Here is a 19,221-nt window from a genome sequence, read left to right as displayed (position 1 = left end):
AAATTTTTTTTTAGTTGTAGATGGACACAATATCTTTATTTTACTTATTTTATGTGTTGCTGTGGATCGAACCCAGTGCCTCACGCATGCGGGGCAAGCACTTAACCACTGAGCTACAACCCCAGCCCATCATTACATTTTTAAAAGCAGTAAAATATTGATATGCTAAGAGAGGTAAAACAAAATCATATATAATATACTACTAAAACCAGGAAAGGGAGAAAAAGAGAAGAGGGCAGTCAAAAACTAGGGAAACAAATAGGAAACAGTTAAAAATATGGTAGTTATAGTTCTACTGTGTTGATAATTAATGTAAATGAATGATCTAAATACAGTAATGAAAAGACAGAAATTGTCAGAGTGGATCACAAAATAAAACCCCTTTAAGGCTGGGAATGTGGCTAAGCAGCATAGTGTTTGCCTAACATGCACAAGGCCCTAGGTTTGATCCTCAGCACTGCAAAACATAAGAATAAATAAATAAAAGAAAATCCTTTAAAATACAAAGACAAGGTTAAAAGCAAAGGAATGGAGAAACATACACCAAACTAATATTAAAAGAATTTGGGATAGATATGGTGGCACATACCTGTAAACACAGCAGCCCTGGAGGTTGAGGCAGGAGGGTCACAAGTTCAAAGCCAGCCTCAGCAACTTAACAAGGCGCTAAGCAACTCAATGAGATCCTGTCTCTAAATGAAATACAAAAAAAGGGCTGGGAATGTGGCTTGGTGGTTCAGTAACCCTGAGTTCAATCTCTGGTATCAAAAAAAAAAAAAAAAAAAAAAAAGAAATTGGGAGTACCTATGTTTATGTCAGACATCACAGACTTCAGAGGAGGGAAAATTACCAGGGAGAAAGTAAGGGCATTACACAATGATGTTGTTCTCCAAGAAGATATACAGTCCTAAACACCTATGCATCTAACAACAGAGCACGAATATAAATAAGCAAAGCAAAAACTAATAGAACTGCAAAGAAAAAGTTAAATCCACTATTACAGCTGGAGGCTTTAGCACCTTTCTTTAATTAGTAAATCTGGATGGCAGAAAAATCAATAAAGGTATGGTTGACCTGAATAGCACCAACCAACCACTTAATTTTGAGGGGTGGGGATTGAACCCAGAGATTCAATACTAGGTTTTAAACCCAGGGGTGCTTAACCACTGAGCCACACCCCCACCCCTTTTTATATTTTATTTTGAGAGAGGGTCTCGCTAAGTTGCTTAGGGCCTTGCTAAGTTGCTTGGAACTCACCATCCACCTGCCTCAGCCTCTTGAGCTTCTGGGATTATAGATGTGTGCCACCACGTCCACCTACTTAAAAAAATTTTAAAAACAGAAATCATAAAAATTATGTGCTCAGATCACAATCTAACTAAATTAGAAATAAAGATTAGAAAGATAGTTAGAAAATCTCAAAATATTTGGAGATAATTAATAAGACTGAAACATATTGGTCAAGAAGTAGCAAGAAACATTTTAAGGGGCTGGGCTTGTAGCTAGGTGGTTGAGCACTTGCCTGGCATGTGTGAGGTACTGGGTTCCATCCTCAGCACCACATAAAAAAATAAATAAATAAAACAAAGATATACTGTCCATCTACAATTAAAAAAAATTAAAAAGAAACATTTTAAAATGCTTTTAATTGTATGAAAATAAAATTACAACTAATCAAAATTTCTAGGATACATTAAGTATTTAGAGGGAAATGTATATTAAATGAATATGTTAGAAAAGGATCTAAAATCAACAATCTAACCCTCCACCACAGGAAACTACAAAAAGGTGCAATTTAAGCCTGAGGCATACAAAGAAAAGAAATAATAAAAAATTAAACCAGAAATTATGGAAAATAGAAAAACAGAAAAACAATTGAGGAAAGTAATGAAAAGTCTGTTGCTTGAAAATATAAAATACGTTGTGAATTCCCTTTTTTTTCTTTCTTTTTGTGGTGTTAGGGATTAAACCCAGAGCCTGGCACATGCTGGACAAATGCTCTACCACTGAGCTGTTTCTAGTCCTAAGGACTATATTCTTTTTTTTCAAGTGTTCCAAGACCTATATTCTTTTTTTTTTTTTTAGTTGTATAATTGGACGCAATATGTTTTTCTTTTTAATTTATGTTTATGTGGTGCTGAGGAGCGAACCAGTGCTTCACATGCTAGGAAAGCATTCCACCACTGAGCTATAACCCCAGCCCAAGACTATATTCTTAACTTCTTTTTTTTTTTGTCCATGAATTTTTAAAATTTGTTCTAATTAGTCGTACATGATAGCAGAATGTATTTTGATTCACTGTATACAAATGGAGCACAACTTTTCATTTCTCTGGTTGTACATGATGTAGTGTTGCATGTGATCACATGTTCAGTCATACATGTACCTAGGGTAATGATGTTCATCTAATCCCACCATCATTCCTGCCTCCACACCCCCTCCCCTTTCCTCTCTTCTCTTTGACCAACCAAAGTTCCTCCATTCTCCCCACACACTCCCCCTTAACTTCTTAAATGTTACAAACTTTTCTCAATGTGAAAAACAATGATCTCCATTCTTTTGATGATCCACTTAATAAATTTTCCACTTTCTAATTCATTTTCCATAACTTCATTATACTACTGGGCTTCCCCATCCTAGCCTCCTACTGCATGCTTTTGGGCTGGTTTTCCTCCTGCAATCAGCTGGTATATGCACAGGAAGATGATACTAGACAAACTCATTTCAGGAGCTCCTTGAGGACAAGGTCTACCTAAAGATATCAACACAGTGCTTTTCACAAACTGGGAATGCAGTAAACGTTTATGGAATGAATAATGTATGTTCTTCTACAGGAAAGCTGATTAGATATGTCAATGAGTTGTGCTGTATTTAAATAAAGCTATCTCTAATTTTGGACTTTCACTTTTTGAAGTTATCTGCATCATGACTTCCTCCTAATTAATGCACAGGGGCCCAAAAAGCTAGGGTGGCATAGGAAAGAAACAGACTTTAGCTCCACTTTATTACACATGTACTATTAGGAAAAAGATCAACGAAGCAAAGGGTCAAGTTAAAGAAAGGTGGCTTCCCTTGACAAATGGAGTAACTCCGTGTCTTCTTGATGAAGTGTTGTGGTAGTGAAACATTTTTGTCTAGATCAAAACAGGTAGTTAAGCTATATGATGGAAATTATTTTTGCAAACAAGAAGACTAAAGTATAGAAAATGAGAGAATGAGAGGAATGCAGCTAGTAAAGTCATGTTCCCCAGGTGACTACTTGTATGCATACGGTTCTCAAATGCTGTGGGTAGAATAGATATGAACTGAAACAAAAGTACTTAGTGTTTTCATCCTGGAAAGCTGTGGTCAAGTTTACAAATGATATCTGAAACAAGAACATCTTCTACAGCCTTTAACATCAACTCTCAGGAACACGAAGACAATCCATGGAATGGGAGAAAATATTTGCTAAATTATATATCTGAAAAAGGGTGTATACTTAGACTATATAAAGAACTCCCAGTATTCAACAACATAAATTCAAATACCCACTAAATGAGCAAAAGGCTCTCAATAGATATTTCTTTAAAAATATAGACAAATAGCCAATATACATACAAAAGTTGTTTAACTTAATTACTATGGAAATACAAACCTAAATGACAGATATGACTTCATACCTGCCAGGATGGCTATTAAAAAAAAAAGATAATATCAAGTGTTGGTGAGAATGGACCAGAAATTGGACCTTTCATACATTCCTAGTGGGAATATAAAAGGTTACAGCTGTTTAGAAAACAGGCTGATAGCTCCTCAAAGACTAAAGACCTACCATATGACTGCAATTCTACTCCTGTGTGTCCTAGAGAAATATATATGACCACATACAAAAACTTGTACAAAAATGTTTAACAGCATTATTTTTTTTAAAAAAAGCATTATTTAGTAAAAAGGTGAAAACAAACCAAATGTTCATTAATTGGTGAATGGGTAAGCAAAATGTGGTATATTCATATATGAAATATTATTAGTCTATAAAAAAGAATGAAATACTGATACATGCTACAGCATGGATGAAACCTGAACAAGTGACTAGAATAGACAAATCTACAGAGACTGCAAGTAATTCTTGCCAAGAAAGCAGTGGTTTCCAGGGGCTGGGACTGAGGCAAGCATACAAAGTGATAGGTATGAGGTTTCTTTTAGTGGGGGATAAAATACTGCAACATTGATATGATGATAGTTGGACAACTCCAACTTATATTAAAAACCTTTGATTTGTATACTTTAAATGAGTGAATTATATGGTATGTGAATCATATCTCAATAAAGCTATTATTAATAAATACAAAACCAAATAAAATCAGAAGCTTAGGCCTGCCTAAATTGCCTTACCATTTTGTATAACTTGAGTTCTCAGCTTTATGTGCTAACTACTCACACAAGTTTCTTTTACTTCTGCCTCTATTCTTATTCTCATTCCCCAAACCTCAATTTATATTCCATGAATTTGGAATTTAAAAATCCAAAGAGGCTACACAGGGATTTGCTTTGCATTATTTATAGAAGAGAGAGAGAGCTGCAGGCTGTCATCTTAACTGCTTAAAGAAAATTTCAAGCATCCTGAAATATTTCAGAACCTATTAACAATCATGTTTGATGTGTGCTCCTATAGGAAAAATATTTACTCCTAATCACCATAAAACTTATTCATACTATGCAATTCAAAATCACATTTAACTAGCCTTACTTCTAGCCTATATATCAAAAGTTTACAAATTAAACCTTAATATCCAAGGCAAAATTGCCATTATATTGATGACATGCAACAAATAAATTATCTTCTTGATCTGTACTGTACAATATGGTAGCCAGTGGCCACATGTGGCTACTGAGCACTGGAAACACAGCTTGTCCAATTAAGGTACACCTTAAGTGTAAATTACCCATCAGAGTTTGAGGATTTAGTACAAAAAAAGAGAATGTAAAAAATTTAGTTTTTAATATTAAACTTGAAATAATATTGAGGGTATACTGATTTAAATAAAATACATAAAATTAATTTCACGTGTTTCTTTTCATATTCTTAATGTAGAGATACTAGAAAGATTTTTCAATTACATACAGTAGTCCCCCTTTTGGTTTTGTTCTCTGCAATTTTAGTTACTTGTATTCAACCAATAAAATACTGGCGGGGAGAGAAATCACATCCATATAACTTTTATTAGAGCATATGGCATAATTGTTCTATTTTATTATTAATTTTACTGTGCATTTATGTTTGTATAAAGCAAAAAAAGAGCATCCATAGGGTTGCTACTATTTGAGGTTTAGGTATCCACTGACAGTCTCAGAATGTAATCCCCACAACTAAAAAATACTGTACATGGCTCACATTGTAGTTCTACTGGATAGAGCTGCTCTAGAGAAACATGGATAGCTTCTGATGGGACAGTAAATATGTATTAAGAAACAAAGGTTTTGGATAACTTTTATTACAGTTTCCTATGACAACTTTTTACATACTGGTACCTTATCAAGAGCACAGGTAGAAAAGCTGTTAACACAAACCAACACTGTACTCTTATAGGCAAGTGCTCTACCACTGAGCCACAACAGCCCCTCTACCCATTCTTGCTTCTTATAGCTGCTGCTTTCCTAAGAAGTTCTAGCAAATAACTTGGTTCTAACAGTTAAGACTTTTTAGGGGATAAATTTTCTGTATGGACAAATAAGGTCAGACAGGGCATGTCCAACGGCTGGTTGAGAGCAAGGGTGGAAAAGAAAGAATGGACTACAGTTGATCCTGGAGTGAGTTTAAGGAAGTTTCCTAGAAAGGTATCTATTTCAAGGGTGAACTCCTAATCAGTGTAAGCCCTGAATCTCATTACTTGCACCCATATTCAGTGGGCATTTGCCTCTGGTCATTGGCATCACCAGGTGTCACACCCGATCAAGCAGATTCTTCTCTGTATCTTGGGTGACTCATTTGGTAACTAGGGTAGTGTTATGCAGTACAGAGCCACTAACATGTATTTGTGAAGCAGCTGAAATGTGGCTACTGTGGCTAAAGAGATTTCATTAGTTGAATTCAAGTTCAGCCACATGTAGCCACTACAGGTCTAGAATCTTGCTTGCTACTTCAAGAGTGTAGAGACCAACAGCATGTCTACCCTCTGGGAGTTGGTTAGAAATGCAGTATTTCAGATTCTAACACTTCCTGAAATATATTCTGCAATTTATGAAAACTGATAAGTGATTCCAAGTTTGGAAAGAACTTATCTATAGTAGGGGATCGTAATCTGAATACACTGAAGAGCTCCTCTTCTTTTTTTTTTTTTTTGCGGTGCTAGGGATTGAACCCAGGGCCTTGTGCATGCATGGCAAGCACTCTACCAACTGAGCTATATTCCCAGCCCTGAAGCCTCTTAAATTCTAAGGGATCTGTGAGCAAGTGTTGCATACACTCCGCACTTTTCTTCCTCTGGAGACAGTGTCCATATTTCTTTGGTATTCATCATCCAAAATTAAGCAGTCCTATCCTATAGGAATATAGCCCCACAAAGTGAGAAAGCAGATTCCATTGAACAGAGAGCACTTTCTTTTCAAGAAATGAAGGTTAGAATATGAACACACTCATAATTCCTCTACTATGCTTAACTTTTTCATGTCTGAAACAAAAATGGTTTACACTACTAATCTGTTTGTTTTTGTACCAGGGATTGAACCTAAGGGCACTTCACCACTGAGCCACATCCCCCCGCCCTTTTTATTTTTTATTTTGAGATAGGGTTTGTTTAGGTCAGCTTTTTCACTGCTACAACTAAAAGACCTAACCAGAACAACTGTAGAGGAGGGAAAGTTTACTTGGGAACTCACAGTTTTAGAGATCTCAATCCATAGACAGAAGGCTCCATTCGTTGGGGCTCGAGGTGAGACAGAACATCATGGCAGAAGAATGTGGCAAAGGGAAGCAGCTCACATGATGATCAGACAGCAGAGAGACATCTCTACTTGCCAGCTACAAATATATACTCCAAAGCCACATGCCCAGTCCCCATCTATTCCAGCCATACCCCACATACCTTCGGTCAACACTCATTTAATCCTATCAGGTGATTAACTCACTGATTGGGTCGAGAATTATTTGTTCTCAGTCTTCTTTCCATCACCAGAAAAAGGAGAAATGTCATTCACACTGCATGGAGTAATGTTCCTGATATGACAGTTCTTCTCCATTCCTTTCTTTTCTATTTCAGAAAGCACACTGGCAGGTGAGGGAGTGATACCACTGGAGGGATAATATTTAGTCCAGTCTAACAGTAAGTCAGTTGGTCATGCCATTGTCTTTTATTTGTTTATTAAAAAAATTTTTTTTGGTACTGGGGATTGAATCCACCGGCTCTTAATCACTGAGTCACATCTCTAGCCCCACTTCCTTTTCTTTAATTTTTTTTTTTTTTTTTTAGTTGTAGATGGACACAATACCTTTGTTTTATTTACTTATTTTTATGTGGTGCTGAGGATCAAACCCAGTGCCTCACACATGCTAGGCAAGCGTTCTACCACTGACCCACAACCCCAGCTCCTCTGCCCCAGCCCTTTTTATTTTTAATTGGAGACAGGGTCTTGCTAAGTTGCCTATGGCCTCACTAAGTTGTGAGGCTGGCTTTGAACTTGCAATTCTCCTGTCTCAGCCTCCCAAGCTGTTGGGATTATAGGCATGTGCCACCGTGCCTGGCTTGATAGTTTTTTATATTATTCTCAAATCTCACACCTGATCAAGACACACTTTTGTGTTAACACCATTTTTAATTTTCTTTTTAGTCGTATACGGATTCAATGCCTTTATTTGTTTTTATGTGGTGCTAGGATCGAACTCAGTGCCTCATACTTGCAAGGCAAGTGCTCTACCACTGAGCTACAACTCCAGCCCCCATTTATTTTTAATTTATTTTTTTAGTTGTCGATGGAGCTTTATTTATGTGCAGTGCCTCAACATGCTAGGCAAGCACTCTACCTCTGAGCTACAACCCTAGCTCTGTCAAAACCATTTCTAAAGCTCTTTCATTCACTTAGTTTCTTACCTTTAGTCAGGGACAAAATTCTCATTTTCATTTAGTTTTATGTATTTATTTATTTACATAATCAGTAAAAAGGAGTTTTTAAAAGTATTTATAACATTTGACTCTAGAAATGACAGAAAATAAAAACTGATACAATTATGCTAAACAAGTTTAGAAAGGCATATTTATCCTTTCACACCAGAGAAAAGTTTTATGCAATGCCAGAAATGTAAATACCTAAGCAGTTAATGACAACGGGTAAACGCTGCTGTTAGAAGGAGCCCTTGTAAAATTTAGAAGTTTTCTTCTGTGACATTATTTATTTTTGAGCAAATGCCAATCTGGTGGAAAGAATTCTGAACATAAAAAGGCACCTAGAGTAAAAAGTAGATCTTAACCAATAAAAATGGACACATTTTAAGAAAAAAGGCCCCATTCCTGTAACTCTCCTGCAAGGCATTGATAATAAATGCAAAAGCCATCGCAAACTATAAAGTATATAAATGCTTACCTGAATCCAGCACATGAGATGCATAATGACAATGAGAGTATTTATATCTATAAATGGGGACTCTCAAATTATTTATCCATAGCCAAGATTTATTTTGTTGCATTTGCTCTTAAAATGCATTGTTGTGCATTCCATTCATGATATGTTAAAAATTCCTGTTGTCTTCATGTACTCAGCAAAACCTAAAACTTCTACTTTAAACCAAAATATTATAAAGCCAGTAAAGCTGATATTTTATTATGATTTAAGCACCTAAAGTATATTCTGACTAATTTATAATCTCTGTGCTAAAATTAGGATCCTCAGGATTTGTTCATATGTACAAATATTGCAAATTATTTCTTTAAGCTAATAAAAACTTTAAAAAATACAAAGAATCCTTTACTACAAAGATTCAAAATCCATATCTGGGTCTGTATTAAGAGATAAATGAACAGGAAGTCAGTAAGCAAACAGTTGTCTGCATTTTCTCATCTATGGATAAGGTACTACTTAGCGCAGCCAGGTTGTATTCATCTGGGTCTGGTTCTTGATGCTGGTATCCATTTTTAGCACTTCTCGAATAGCCATGGTAGCATAAGTAGAAGGAGGAAGAGAAAAATCCATTTTCAGAGCCCTGTATTTGCCTTCTGAAAGGGAAGAAAGAAGAGAATAGTCAGAAAATGACAGTAGCTGCAGATAGACTGTATAGAATCAGATAATCTCTCTACAAATACAAAGAACCGTGCTCCTTTCCTTAGGCTTCTACTTCCCATAGGGGCTCAAAGAGAATGAAACCATGGAAGTAAGAGATTTGTAATGGGGCTGGGGCTGGGGCTGAGTGGTAGAGCACTTGCCTGGCATGCATGAGCACTAGGTTTGGTTTTCAGCACCACATATAAATAAATGAAATAAATAAATAAAAAATAAATAAATGAACTAGTTGACTATATGAACTAGTTGAAGTTATACAATAATTCTACCCAGGAACCTTCATTAAAAGGGTAGATTATAGAAGAGCACAAGAGAAAAATGCATGTAAAAAAACCCCCAAAACAAAACAAAACAAATCCCAATTAGGACTGGAAGAGGAAGAAAGGGGACAGAATACAGAACAGAAAGAATCTGACATGATAACCTGTGAACTTTCACTCACTTTATTGCCTCTCTGTGGGAGATGAGGAGGAAAGATTCTATCACCTAAAACCACAACAATCTATAACATTCATTCACTTTCAGTGGGATTGACTGTTTTAGTGACTTGCCTCCAATTATAATTACAAAACTAAGATGATGAAACCCAAAACAGAAATCATAGAGTGGACAGGTGGTGTTGATGATTGTAAGAACAATTTTATTTTATTTTTTTTAAAGCTCAATTTTTTTCCTCTCACAGAAGTGTTGTGCTTTTTTTTTTTTTAAGAGAGAGAGAGAGAGAATTTTAATATTTATTTTTTAGTTTTTGGCGCACACAACACCTTTGTTTGTATGTGGTGCTGAGGATCGAACCCGGGCCGCACGTATGCCAGGCAGCGCGCTACTGTTTGAACCACATCCCCAGCCCAAGAACAATTTTTTTAAAAAAGATTTTTTTTACTTGAAGATGGACATAATACTTTTATTTTATTTATTTGCTTTGATATGGTGCTGGTATCGAACTCAGAGCCTCGTACATGCTAGGCAAACACTCTACACTGAGCCACAACTCCTGCCCGTAAGAACAATTTATTCAAAAGAATTTACACTTTTAAATGACAGAATGAAGTAAAAGTTGGTTGACACAAGAACTGAAGATTGAGTGGACTTACCAGAAGCAAAAACTGGTGGTGGTTTCCCTTCTAGGTTGTCCACGTCTGTGTTAAAAAGTGGAATTTTCGGATCATCATATGCAACTACTTCCCTTTAAAATATATAATTAAAGACAGGAGTGAATATGAACTGTCATAAATGGTACTAAATTGCTTATCAACATTTCTCTTTTGTGGCCCTAGTGATTGAACCTGGGATGCTCTACCACTGAGCCACACTCCCAGCCCTTTTTACTTTATTTTGAGACAAGGTCTTACTAAATTGCCTCTGCCTCAAACTTGTAATCCTCCTGCCTCAGCGTCCTGCATTACAGGCATGTACCACCACAAAGGTGTTCATCATCATTTGTTTAGCAAGAAAAACACATAAATCAACTGGGCATGGTGGCACATGCCTGTAATTCCAGCAGCTTGGGAGGCTGAGGCAGGAAGATTGTAAATTCAAAGCCAACCTCAGCAACGGTCAGGTGCAAAGCAACTCAGTGAGACCCTGTTTCTAAATAAAAAATACAAAATAGGGCTGGGGATGGGCTCAGTGGTTGAGTACCCCTAAGTTCAAACACCAATACCCTCCCCCAAAAGAAAAACACATAAGTCTATTGTAAATAATTATAAATATATAAATAGAACTATTCAATAACAGAACAAGGTCAGATTTTATACAAGACTATTGTTTCCATATTATTATACAGTAAGATGACAGATAATGTCAGCAAATGGAAATGATACAAAATACTTCCCTGTGATAGAAATTATTTTATATGAAGTTGAGACATAGTAAACTTTATTTTGTACAGATGTGATTGAATTAATCATGGCCTTACATTTCCTCCAGAGTGGTTACACTACCATCAATACCTTGGAAAAGATACTCTATAAATTTCATTGCCCACAGCCAGAGAAAAGGAAGGAGAGAGAATTTCCTGTCAAATATTTCAGGATTTCATTTTTAAATTATCAAATAAAGTTCTAGATAATACTATTAAAGTATTTTAAAATTAATTGACACAAATATCCTTTTCTCTGTGGAAACACAATATTACAATAACCGGACTGATATTGAAAACTCACAGCTAATTGAGTAATTTGTTCAGGGATAGCTCTGTATAAGAATCTTGGTTTTTTTAGAAATAATGAAAAAAGTTTAATCTTTACACATTTCTTTAATAATTCAGTGATGTTAACAACATCTAAGAGTTGTTTTCACTAAATTTCTTTTCCTTTCTTTATAGTGGTGGGGATTGAACCCAGGGCCTTGTGCATGCTAGGCAAGTGCTCTACCACTGAGCCACATCCCTCATCCTTCATTAATCTGATGATTTGAAAAATACCAATTGGTAGCAGTAGTGATAATAGTACTAAGAACAACAATAACATTAAATACTTACATGCTAGGTTCTAAGCACTGAAAAATATATAAATGAAGAAAAAACTTAATACTTTATGTAGTAATTTAGTTCTACTTCATTCCAGACTATTACTCACCAACTGACATTTTGAGGACGAATAATGATCTTTCGGTAAGCCCCTGATAAGGAGTAATCACGTATTTTGTGTCTCATGTTGTCAATATCAAGATTGTCTGCTGTGAGCATTTCCCTGTAGGCTTCGCTAACTAATACAAAATACAAAAAGTTAGTTAAAATGAATTCTGTCAGCAAGTTAGCTTAATGTAGACTAAAACTAGTGTAACATGTAAATTCAATTAGCATCCTTATTTTATAATACTAAGTCTGCTCTCTGGAATCAAAACAGTGGGGCTGGGGTTGTGGCTCAGTGGTAGAGCACTTGCCTAGCATGTGTGAGGTTCTGGGTTTAATCCTCAGCACTACATAAAAATAAATAAAATAAAGGTATGTGTCCAACTACAACTAATAAACAAACAAATAAATAAATAACACTTAGTGACTTAGTAATGGGGACTAGAAGATATCTTCATTCTTGTCTTGGCCAACTTGTAGGCTATCTTTGCAGCTAGCCATAGTACATGTGGTATAAGGTTCTCAAGCTACCTACCAAATGTCATTTCACCCAAAGTTGCTAAACCATAATTTTGTGCTCAGAGTCAGAAGAAACCATATACATAGGCTTCAAACACTCTCTGAAGAGGTAGTTATAAATAAACGTATAAAAATAAGAGACCCTGAAAAACCATCTGTCTCACCCTCGCACCTGATGGAAAATCTTTTTTTACTCAAGAGAGACAGTTTTTTAATGTTCACTTACAAGTTGTCATAACAAGTGGAACTACTTCTTTATGAGGCACACAATTATTAGAAAGTTCTTTCTAATTAGGATAAGATATATCCCATGCTTGTATAACTATATCAAAATGGATCCCACTGTCACTGTCATATATAACTAAAATGAACCAATTAAAAGGAAAGTTCTTCCTATTCCAAACTGAAATCTATTCCCTGGTAACTTTTTTTTAAATTTATTTTTTAGTTTTAGGTGGATACAATATCTTTATTTTATTTTTATGTGGTGCTAAGGTTTGAACCCAGTGTTTCATGCATGCTAGGCAAGCACTCTACCACTGAGCCACAACCCCAGCCCTGTTCCCTTATAACTGTTGTTGATTACTTTGGAACACAGTGGAACTTTCTTCCACATGTATTCATAAAAGTCGAACCTTTAAGTCACATCTTCATTAGACTAAATAATGGTTCTGTCAATTGCCCTCACTTTACAATTCTGTGTTTTCCATCAAATCCTTTAACAGGCTTAAAGTTAACAACTTTAAATTACTTTAAACTTTTTATATAGAGACTACTGTATCAAACTCGGCTTTTTCTGTTGATTTGATCAGTGGGCATAAATATTAGAATTTACATTTTACCCTATTAAATGCCTTCTACAATTCTTCTTAAACATTTGCTTAACTTACACTACTTATAAATATGACCGTATTTCTTTATACAAGAAATTCATTAAAAATGCTGGATAGAGATGGGTATTATTGTGCATGCCTGTAATCCCAGTGACTTGGAAGGCTAAGGCAGGAGGATTGCAAGTTCAAAGTCAGCCTCAGCAACTTAGTGAGGCCCTAAGCAATTTAGCAAGACCCTGTCTCAGAATAAAAAATAAAAAGGCTAGGGATGCCACTCTGTGATTAAGTGCACCTGGGTTCAATCCCTAGTACTTTAAAAAAAAAAAAAAAGTTGGATAGTACAGAGACAAGGAAAGATGCCTCTATCACACACTGAAGACAACAGGAATCCCTAAATAAACACTGTTGGATAGAAGGTGTGCAGATGTTACATATCCAAATGGTGAAATACCACCTGGCCAGCATATAAATCCCCATCTTGGCTATAAAATTTTATGGATGGACTTGTCAAAGGCTTTGATGAATGTATGTTCTTTTTGGTACCAGCCAAGTTCTTCATCTTGACAGTTGTAGCCATCTTTCTTTCTTTCTTTTTGTTTTAATATTTTTAATTGTAGGTGGACACAATACCTTTATTTTATTTATTTATTTTTATGTGATGCTGAGGATCGAACCCAGTGCTTCATACGTGAGGTACAATCTCAGCCCTGTAGCCATCTTTCTTATGATGGTTGATTTGAAGTATCAACTTGACTAGATTAAGGGATACTCCAATAGCTGGCAAAGCATTACTTATTCTCAATGTTCAGTAGGCACTGAATTTGTCCCTCTTCTGCTAAAAAGAAAACCCAGGTGATTTTTGCTTTTCTTTAGGTTGACTGGGCTATCCCAAGTGTATGTGAGGATGTTTCCTGAGGAGTGGCATGAGTCAGAGGACTGACTGGGGAAAATCTGCCTTCACTGTGGACATGACCTGGATGAACTAAAAAGGCAGACTAGCAAATGATTTCCCTCTCTCTCCTAGGCTGGGATACCCTTCTTTTCATATCTTTGAACTTCAGAACTTCAGGTTCTCTGGTCTGTGGATTCTAGGACTTATACCAGCACCCCTATCACAACACCCACAGGTTTTTGGACCTTCAGTCTCGGATTCAGTGTTACACTACTGGCTTCCTTGGTTTTCAAGCCTTTGGATTTGGACTAAACCATCCTATGACCACTTATGTTTCTCCAGCTTGCAGAGAGCCTATTCTGAGACTTCTCAGCCTCCATAATCAAGTGGACCAATTCTCCTAATAAATTCTTTTTCTTATCTCTCTATATATCCTACTGGTTCTGTCTCTCTGGAGGACCTTGACTAAAACAAAGGGAAAGTGTGGGTTTTAGCATCTTAAGTGTCTTCCACTAGTTCAAGGTTCTTGGTTCCTGACCAGGACAGACATATTACACCTCTCCCTTACCCACCTCACTTCCCCCCATCCACTCCTTTCCCTCAGTAAGTCAGCCTGTGCAAGTGTTACAGTACAGCAACGGGGTTGCTTTAATCAACATACAAATGAAAGAGTCCTATTTAATCCTTGTAGAATATTTGCATTAGCCAAGAAGAGCATTAGTTTTAATAATTTTCTAACTCATAAAGTTTCAAGAAATACAACATTTAAAAGGAAAATAATTCTGGTCTCTTGAAAGAAAAAATATTTTAATAAGAAGTCACCCAATGGGCTGGGGTTGTAGCTCAGTGGTAAAGTGCTTGTCTACCATGTGTGAGGTACTGCATTTGATTCTCAACACCACGTATAAATAAAATAAAGGTCCATTGATAACTAAAAATATATATTTTTTAAAAAAAAGTTATCCCATGGGGCTGGGATTGTAGTTCACTGGCAGAGCACTTGCGTAGCACGCTTGAGGCACTGGATTCAATCCTCAGCACCACATAAAAATAAACAAACAAAAAATAAAGATATTAAAAAAAAAAGTCACCCCACCCACAGATTAGTCCTGGACAAGAGTAACTTCAAGGGTCATTTCCACTAAATTGGACCCATGGTCAGAGCTGCTTTCTTTTTTCAATTTCTGAATCCCTGTTCCAATGTTCTAATGTCCACTTGCTCAAATGGCATCCATGAAGGTAAAAGAAGTAATTCTTTTTTTTTTTTTAATATTTATTTTTTAGTTGTAGTTAGACACAATACCTTTATTTTTTAATTTATTTTATGTGGTGCTGAGGATCGAACTCAGGGCCTCACACGTGCTAGGCGAGCACTCTACCACTGAGCCACGACCCCAACACCCAAAAGAATTATCTTATCAGCCTCTGGGGAATAGATATAGAATAAAAGTATAGAATTCTATGTTTTCCTTTCTTTTGTACTAAGTATTGAACCCAGGGGAATTTTACCATTGAGCTACACCTCCCAGTCCTTTTTATGACAGGGTCTCACAAAATTGCTGAAGGTCTTGTAAAGCTGCTGAGGCTGGCTTTGAACTCTCAATCCTCCTGCCTCAGCCTCCTGAGTTGCTGGGGTTACAGGCATGAACCACCACACCTGGCTAACTTGTCAGTTTATAAACTCCTATATTTATTGACTTTTTAAATACCATTATCATATATTACTTAAATTATGTGTGTGTGTGTGTGTGGTGGTGGGGGGGGGGAACTAGGGATTAAACCAAGGGATGCTCTACCATGGTGTTTACAGTCCCCCTAAGTCCTTTTTAATTTTGAGATAGTGTCTCACTAAGTTTAAGACTCACCTTGAACTTTATGATCTTCCTGCCTTAGACTCCTGAATCATTGGGATTATAGGTGTGTTCCACCACACCTGGCTTTACATAATTTGTTCTTCTTTTGCAGTGTTGCAGATCAAACTTAGGGCCTCATGCATGCTATGAGCTTTATCCCAAGTCCCTTCTATTCTTTTTTTGGGGGGGTACCAGGAATTGAACTTGGGGGCACTCAACCACTAAGCCACATCCCCAGCCCTATTTTATATTTTATTTAGAGACAGGGTTTCACTGAGTTGCTTAGCACCTCGCTGTTGCTGAGGCTGGCTTTGAACTCATTCATGATCCTCCTGCCTCAGCCTCCTGAGCCACTGGTATTACAGGCATGGGCCACTGTGCCAGGCCCCTTGTATACTTTTGTTTTATTTTGTTACTGAGGATTTAACCCAGGGGTGTTTTCCACTGAGCTACATTCCCAGCCCTATTTATTTATTTATTAATTATTTTGAGACAGGGTCTAAGTTGCTTAGGGCCTTGCTAAATTGCTCTCTTGGCCTCAGGAGCCCCTGGGATTTCAGGCATGTGCCACCATGCCTGGCACTTAACAGTTTTTAAAAAGCAATGCTGAGGTAGAATTATCTATCTACTATCTCAATGCAAAAGAAGAACAAATTATGTAAAGCCAGGTGTGGTGGAACACACCTGTAATCCTAATGATTCAGGAGTCTAAGGCAGAAAGATCATAAAGTTCAAGTTCAGACTCTTCCTATACTTAATAAATTTTAAATATTTAAGTAATGCAAATAATAATAATGATAATACAACTGTTACTACTATAACCATCTAGTTTCTTTTTCTTTTTTTTTGAGATGGGGTCTTGCTATGTTGCCCATGCTGATCTCAAACTTGGGGTTGAAGCAATCGTTTCACCTTATCCTTCCTAATAGCTAGGACTACAGGTGTGTACCACCATTCCTGGCTTTAGTTTCTTTAAATTGTTCATTTGAAAGCATCCCTTTTTGGAGACTTTCATAAATAATCACAGTTTACATATGTTTGAAATCTAAATATCTCTTTAAGTGTGATGGAAATAAATCTTTTAAATTATATTTTAGGTACTGATTTTTTTTTTCTTCTTTTTACTCTTGGCTGCCAGTTGCTTAATTATGTTAGACTACTTTCTCCAAAGAATTTTTTATTTTTTTTTTCGGTGCTGGGTATTGAATCCAGGGCCTTGTGCATGTATGGCAAGCATTCTACAAATTGAGCTATATTCCCAGTGCCAGAGAACTTACTTTTATGCTTTGGGTAGATAACATCAAAACCAGGCAAGGGCATTACCACATCATGAATGGAGTAATTGTCAACATCTTCTTCTTCAATATAGGTGGCTGTGGCTGCAAATGCACAAATAAACAATAAAAAAAGGCATTATTTTCATGAATTCAAGCTCCTAAAATTATATACATGTAAGCAAATCAGAAGTCAACTTTTACAAGTTAAGGGGCCTAGGAAGCTTAAAGATATATAAATATACCAATACCATCCATACTCTTTTGTTTTTTTCTACTCTAAGAAATAAAAATTAAAGATTTCATAGAATTTTCAATGAATAGTTTTAAAACATCTCCCAGCTCATCTTCTGGAAATGTCTACTTTTAAAAATCAGCTACTTTATCCTTCATTTTTTTTTTTAATTTTTTTTATTCTTCTTAAACAATATTACAAAATACTTTTTGGAAAGCTATTATACAAATATGTACTCTCCCAGAAGAATAAACAATATAAATATCAGTCTGTAGTTAGAGGATGAAATATATGGCACATGGAACATTAAAATGTATTGGATTTTGGCTGGAGTTGTGGCTTAGAGATAGAGCACTTGCCTAGCATGCGTGAGGCACTGGGTTCAATCCTCAGCACCACATAAAAATAAAACAAATAAAATAAAGGAACTCTGTCCATCTACAACTATAAATAAATTTAAAAAAAAAAAGCATTGGATATAACCAGTACTGCATGAGAAAAAAGGTGATACATTAGGGAAAAAACAAGCTAATGCATAGAGGTCAGGTTGCTACTGACCCTGGAATATAGACCTTGAAATCAAACAAACTTGATTTTGGAGCCCAGATTTTTCTTTTTTTTTAACCAGCTGTGAAACATAAGACAAGTGACTAACCTCCATGAAAAGTACTACTTTTTAGTAGTACTGGGAGGGTTTAAACTAGAAGATGAAGGTAAAGGGTTTAGGGTAAGACCTGGCACACAGTAAGGACTCCACAGCAGAGGGTATGAGTGCTGTCTTATGAATGCTTTGGGCTCAGTATGCACTAAATGCTCATTCTATCATGGCCCACATGTAAGTTAGCTCCAGTCTGGTATTGATCTGAAGAAACACTTTTAAACTGGATGACAACAAGATGAGAGGCTCAGATACATCTAGGAGTATTACATATTTGCTAAACCCAGATTAACCTTTGGAAAGGAATTTTAGCCACCATTGTTCTAAATGCTATTCCACATACTAGTTGAGAAAATGGAGGCCTAGAAAGTCACATGCTTACTTAAACCAGATGTATATTTTTTTTCAATAGAGACCCATTCCAAACTTACTAAACATCTTCCTCTCTCTTTTTTTAATGTCCTGGGGATTGAACCCAGGAGTGCTACATCCCCAGACACCCCATCACCACCTTTTTGTTGAGAAAGGATCTCATTAAGTCACTAAGGCTGGTCGTGAACTTGCAATCCTGCTGTGTACCACCACGCCCAGCTCTTTTTAATTTTTAATTCCAGGCAAGAGGGCTGGGGATGTGGCTCAAGCGGTAGCGCGCTCGCCTGGCATGCGTGCGGCCCGGGTTCGATCCTCAGCACCACATACAAACAAAGATGTTGTGTCCGCCGAAAACTAAAAAAAAATAAATATTAAAATTCTCTCTCTCTCTCTCTTTAAAAAAAAAAAAAATTCCAGGCAAGATTTTAAAGCCACTAATGACAAATACCTGACTTCTTGTTTGTTTGAACAATAATATATGCTGTTTTACCTCCTTTAAGAACAAGGTCCCCTGGAACAGGTTTCAGCCCATAATCTTCTATTCTCTTGCTCACCATGTTATTCCACACATAGCTTTGATAGCTATGAATATACATTAAACGATTATTTCTTGGTATCTGGAGGGAAGGAGAAAAAAATAGGAAAGAAAAAGATATTCTGAATATAAAAAGTACTGCAGTTTCCAAAATATCTTGTTTGTTTACTAATGATTCTAGTACAAAAAAGTTATACTTTAAATCTCTCATTTTAATACCCTG

General features: G+C 36.3%; 1 protein-coding gene across 2 annotated transcripts in view; it reads right to left on the bottom strand.

The window, feature by feature from the left end:
* Window positions 1-8,141: 8,141 nt before the first annotated feature.
* Window positions 8,142-19,221, bottom strand: part of Pus7 (pseudouridine synthase 7) — a 49,481-nt gene continuing 38,401 nt past the window's right edge. For both annotated transcript variants that reach the window (XM_027926399.2, XM_071613187.1), the window contains 5 exons: window positions 18,954-19,080; window positions 17,202-17,303; window positions 11,832-11,961; window positions 10,347-10,438; window positions 8,142-9,188 (listed from right to left, as the gene is read on the bottom strand). In XM_027926399.2, coding sequence (XP_027782200.1) covers window positions 9,052-9,188; window positions 10,347-10,438; window positions 11,832-11,961; window positions 17,202-17,303; window positions 18,954-19,080 — 588 coding nt within the window. In that variant the 3' untranslated portion in view covers window positions 8,142-9,051. The remainder of the gene's footprint in view (window positions 9,189-10,346; window positions 10,439-11,831; window positions 11,962-17,201; window positions 17,304-18,953; window positions 19,081-19,221) is intronic.

The sequence above is a fragment of the Marmota flaviventris genome, chromosome 1, assembly GCF_047511675.1.
Source record: "Marmota flaviventris isolate mMarFla1 chromosome 1, mMarFla1.hap1, whole genome shotgun sequence".
Classification (NCBI taxonomy): domain Eukaryota; kingdom Metazoa; phylum Chordata; class Mammalia; order Rodentia; family Sciuridae; genus Marmota; species Marmota flaviventris.
The sequence above is the reverse complement of the archived record's forward strand: the minus strand, read 5'-3'. Positions and strand labels throughout refer to the sequence as shown.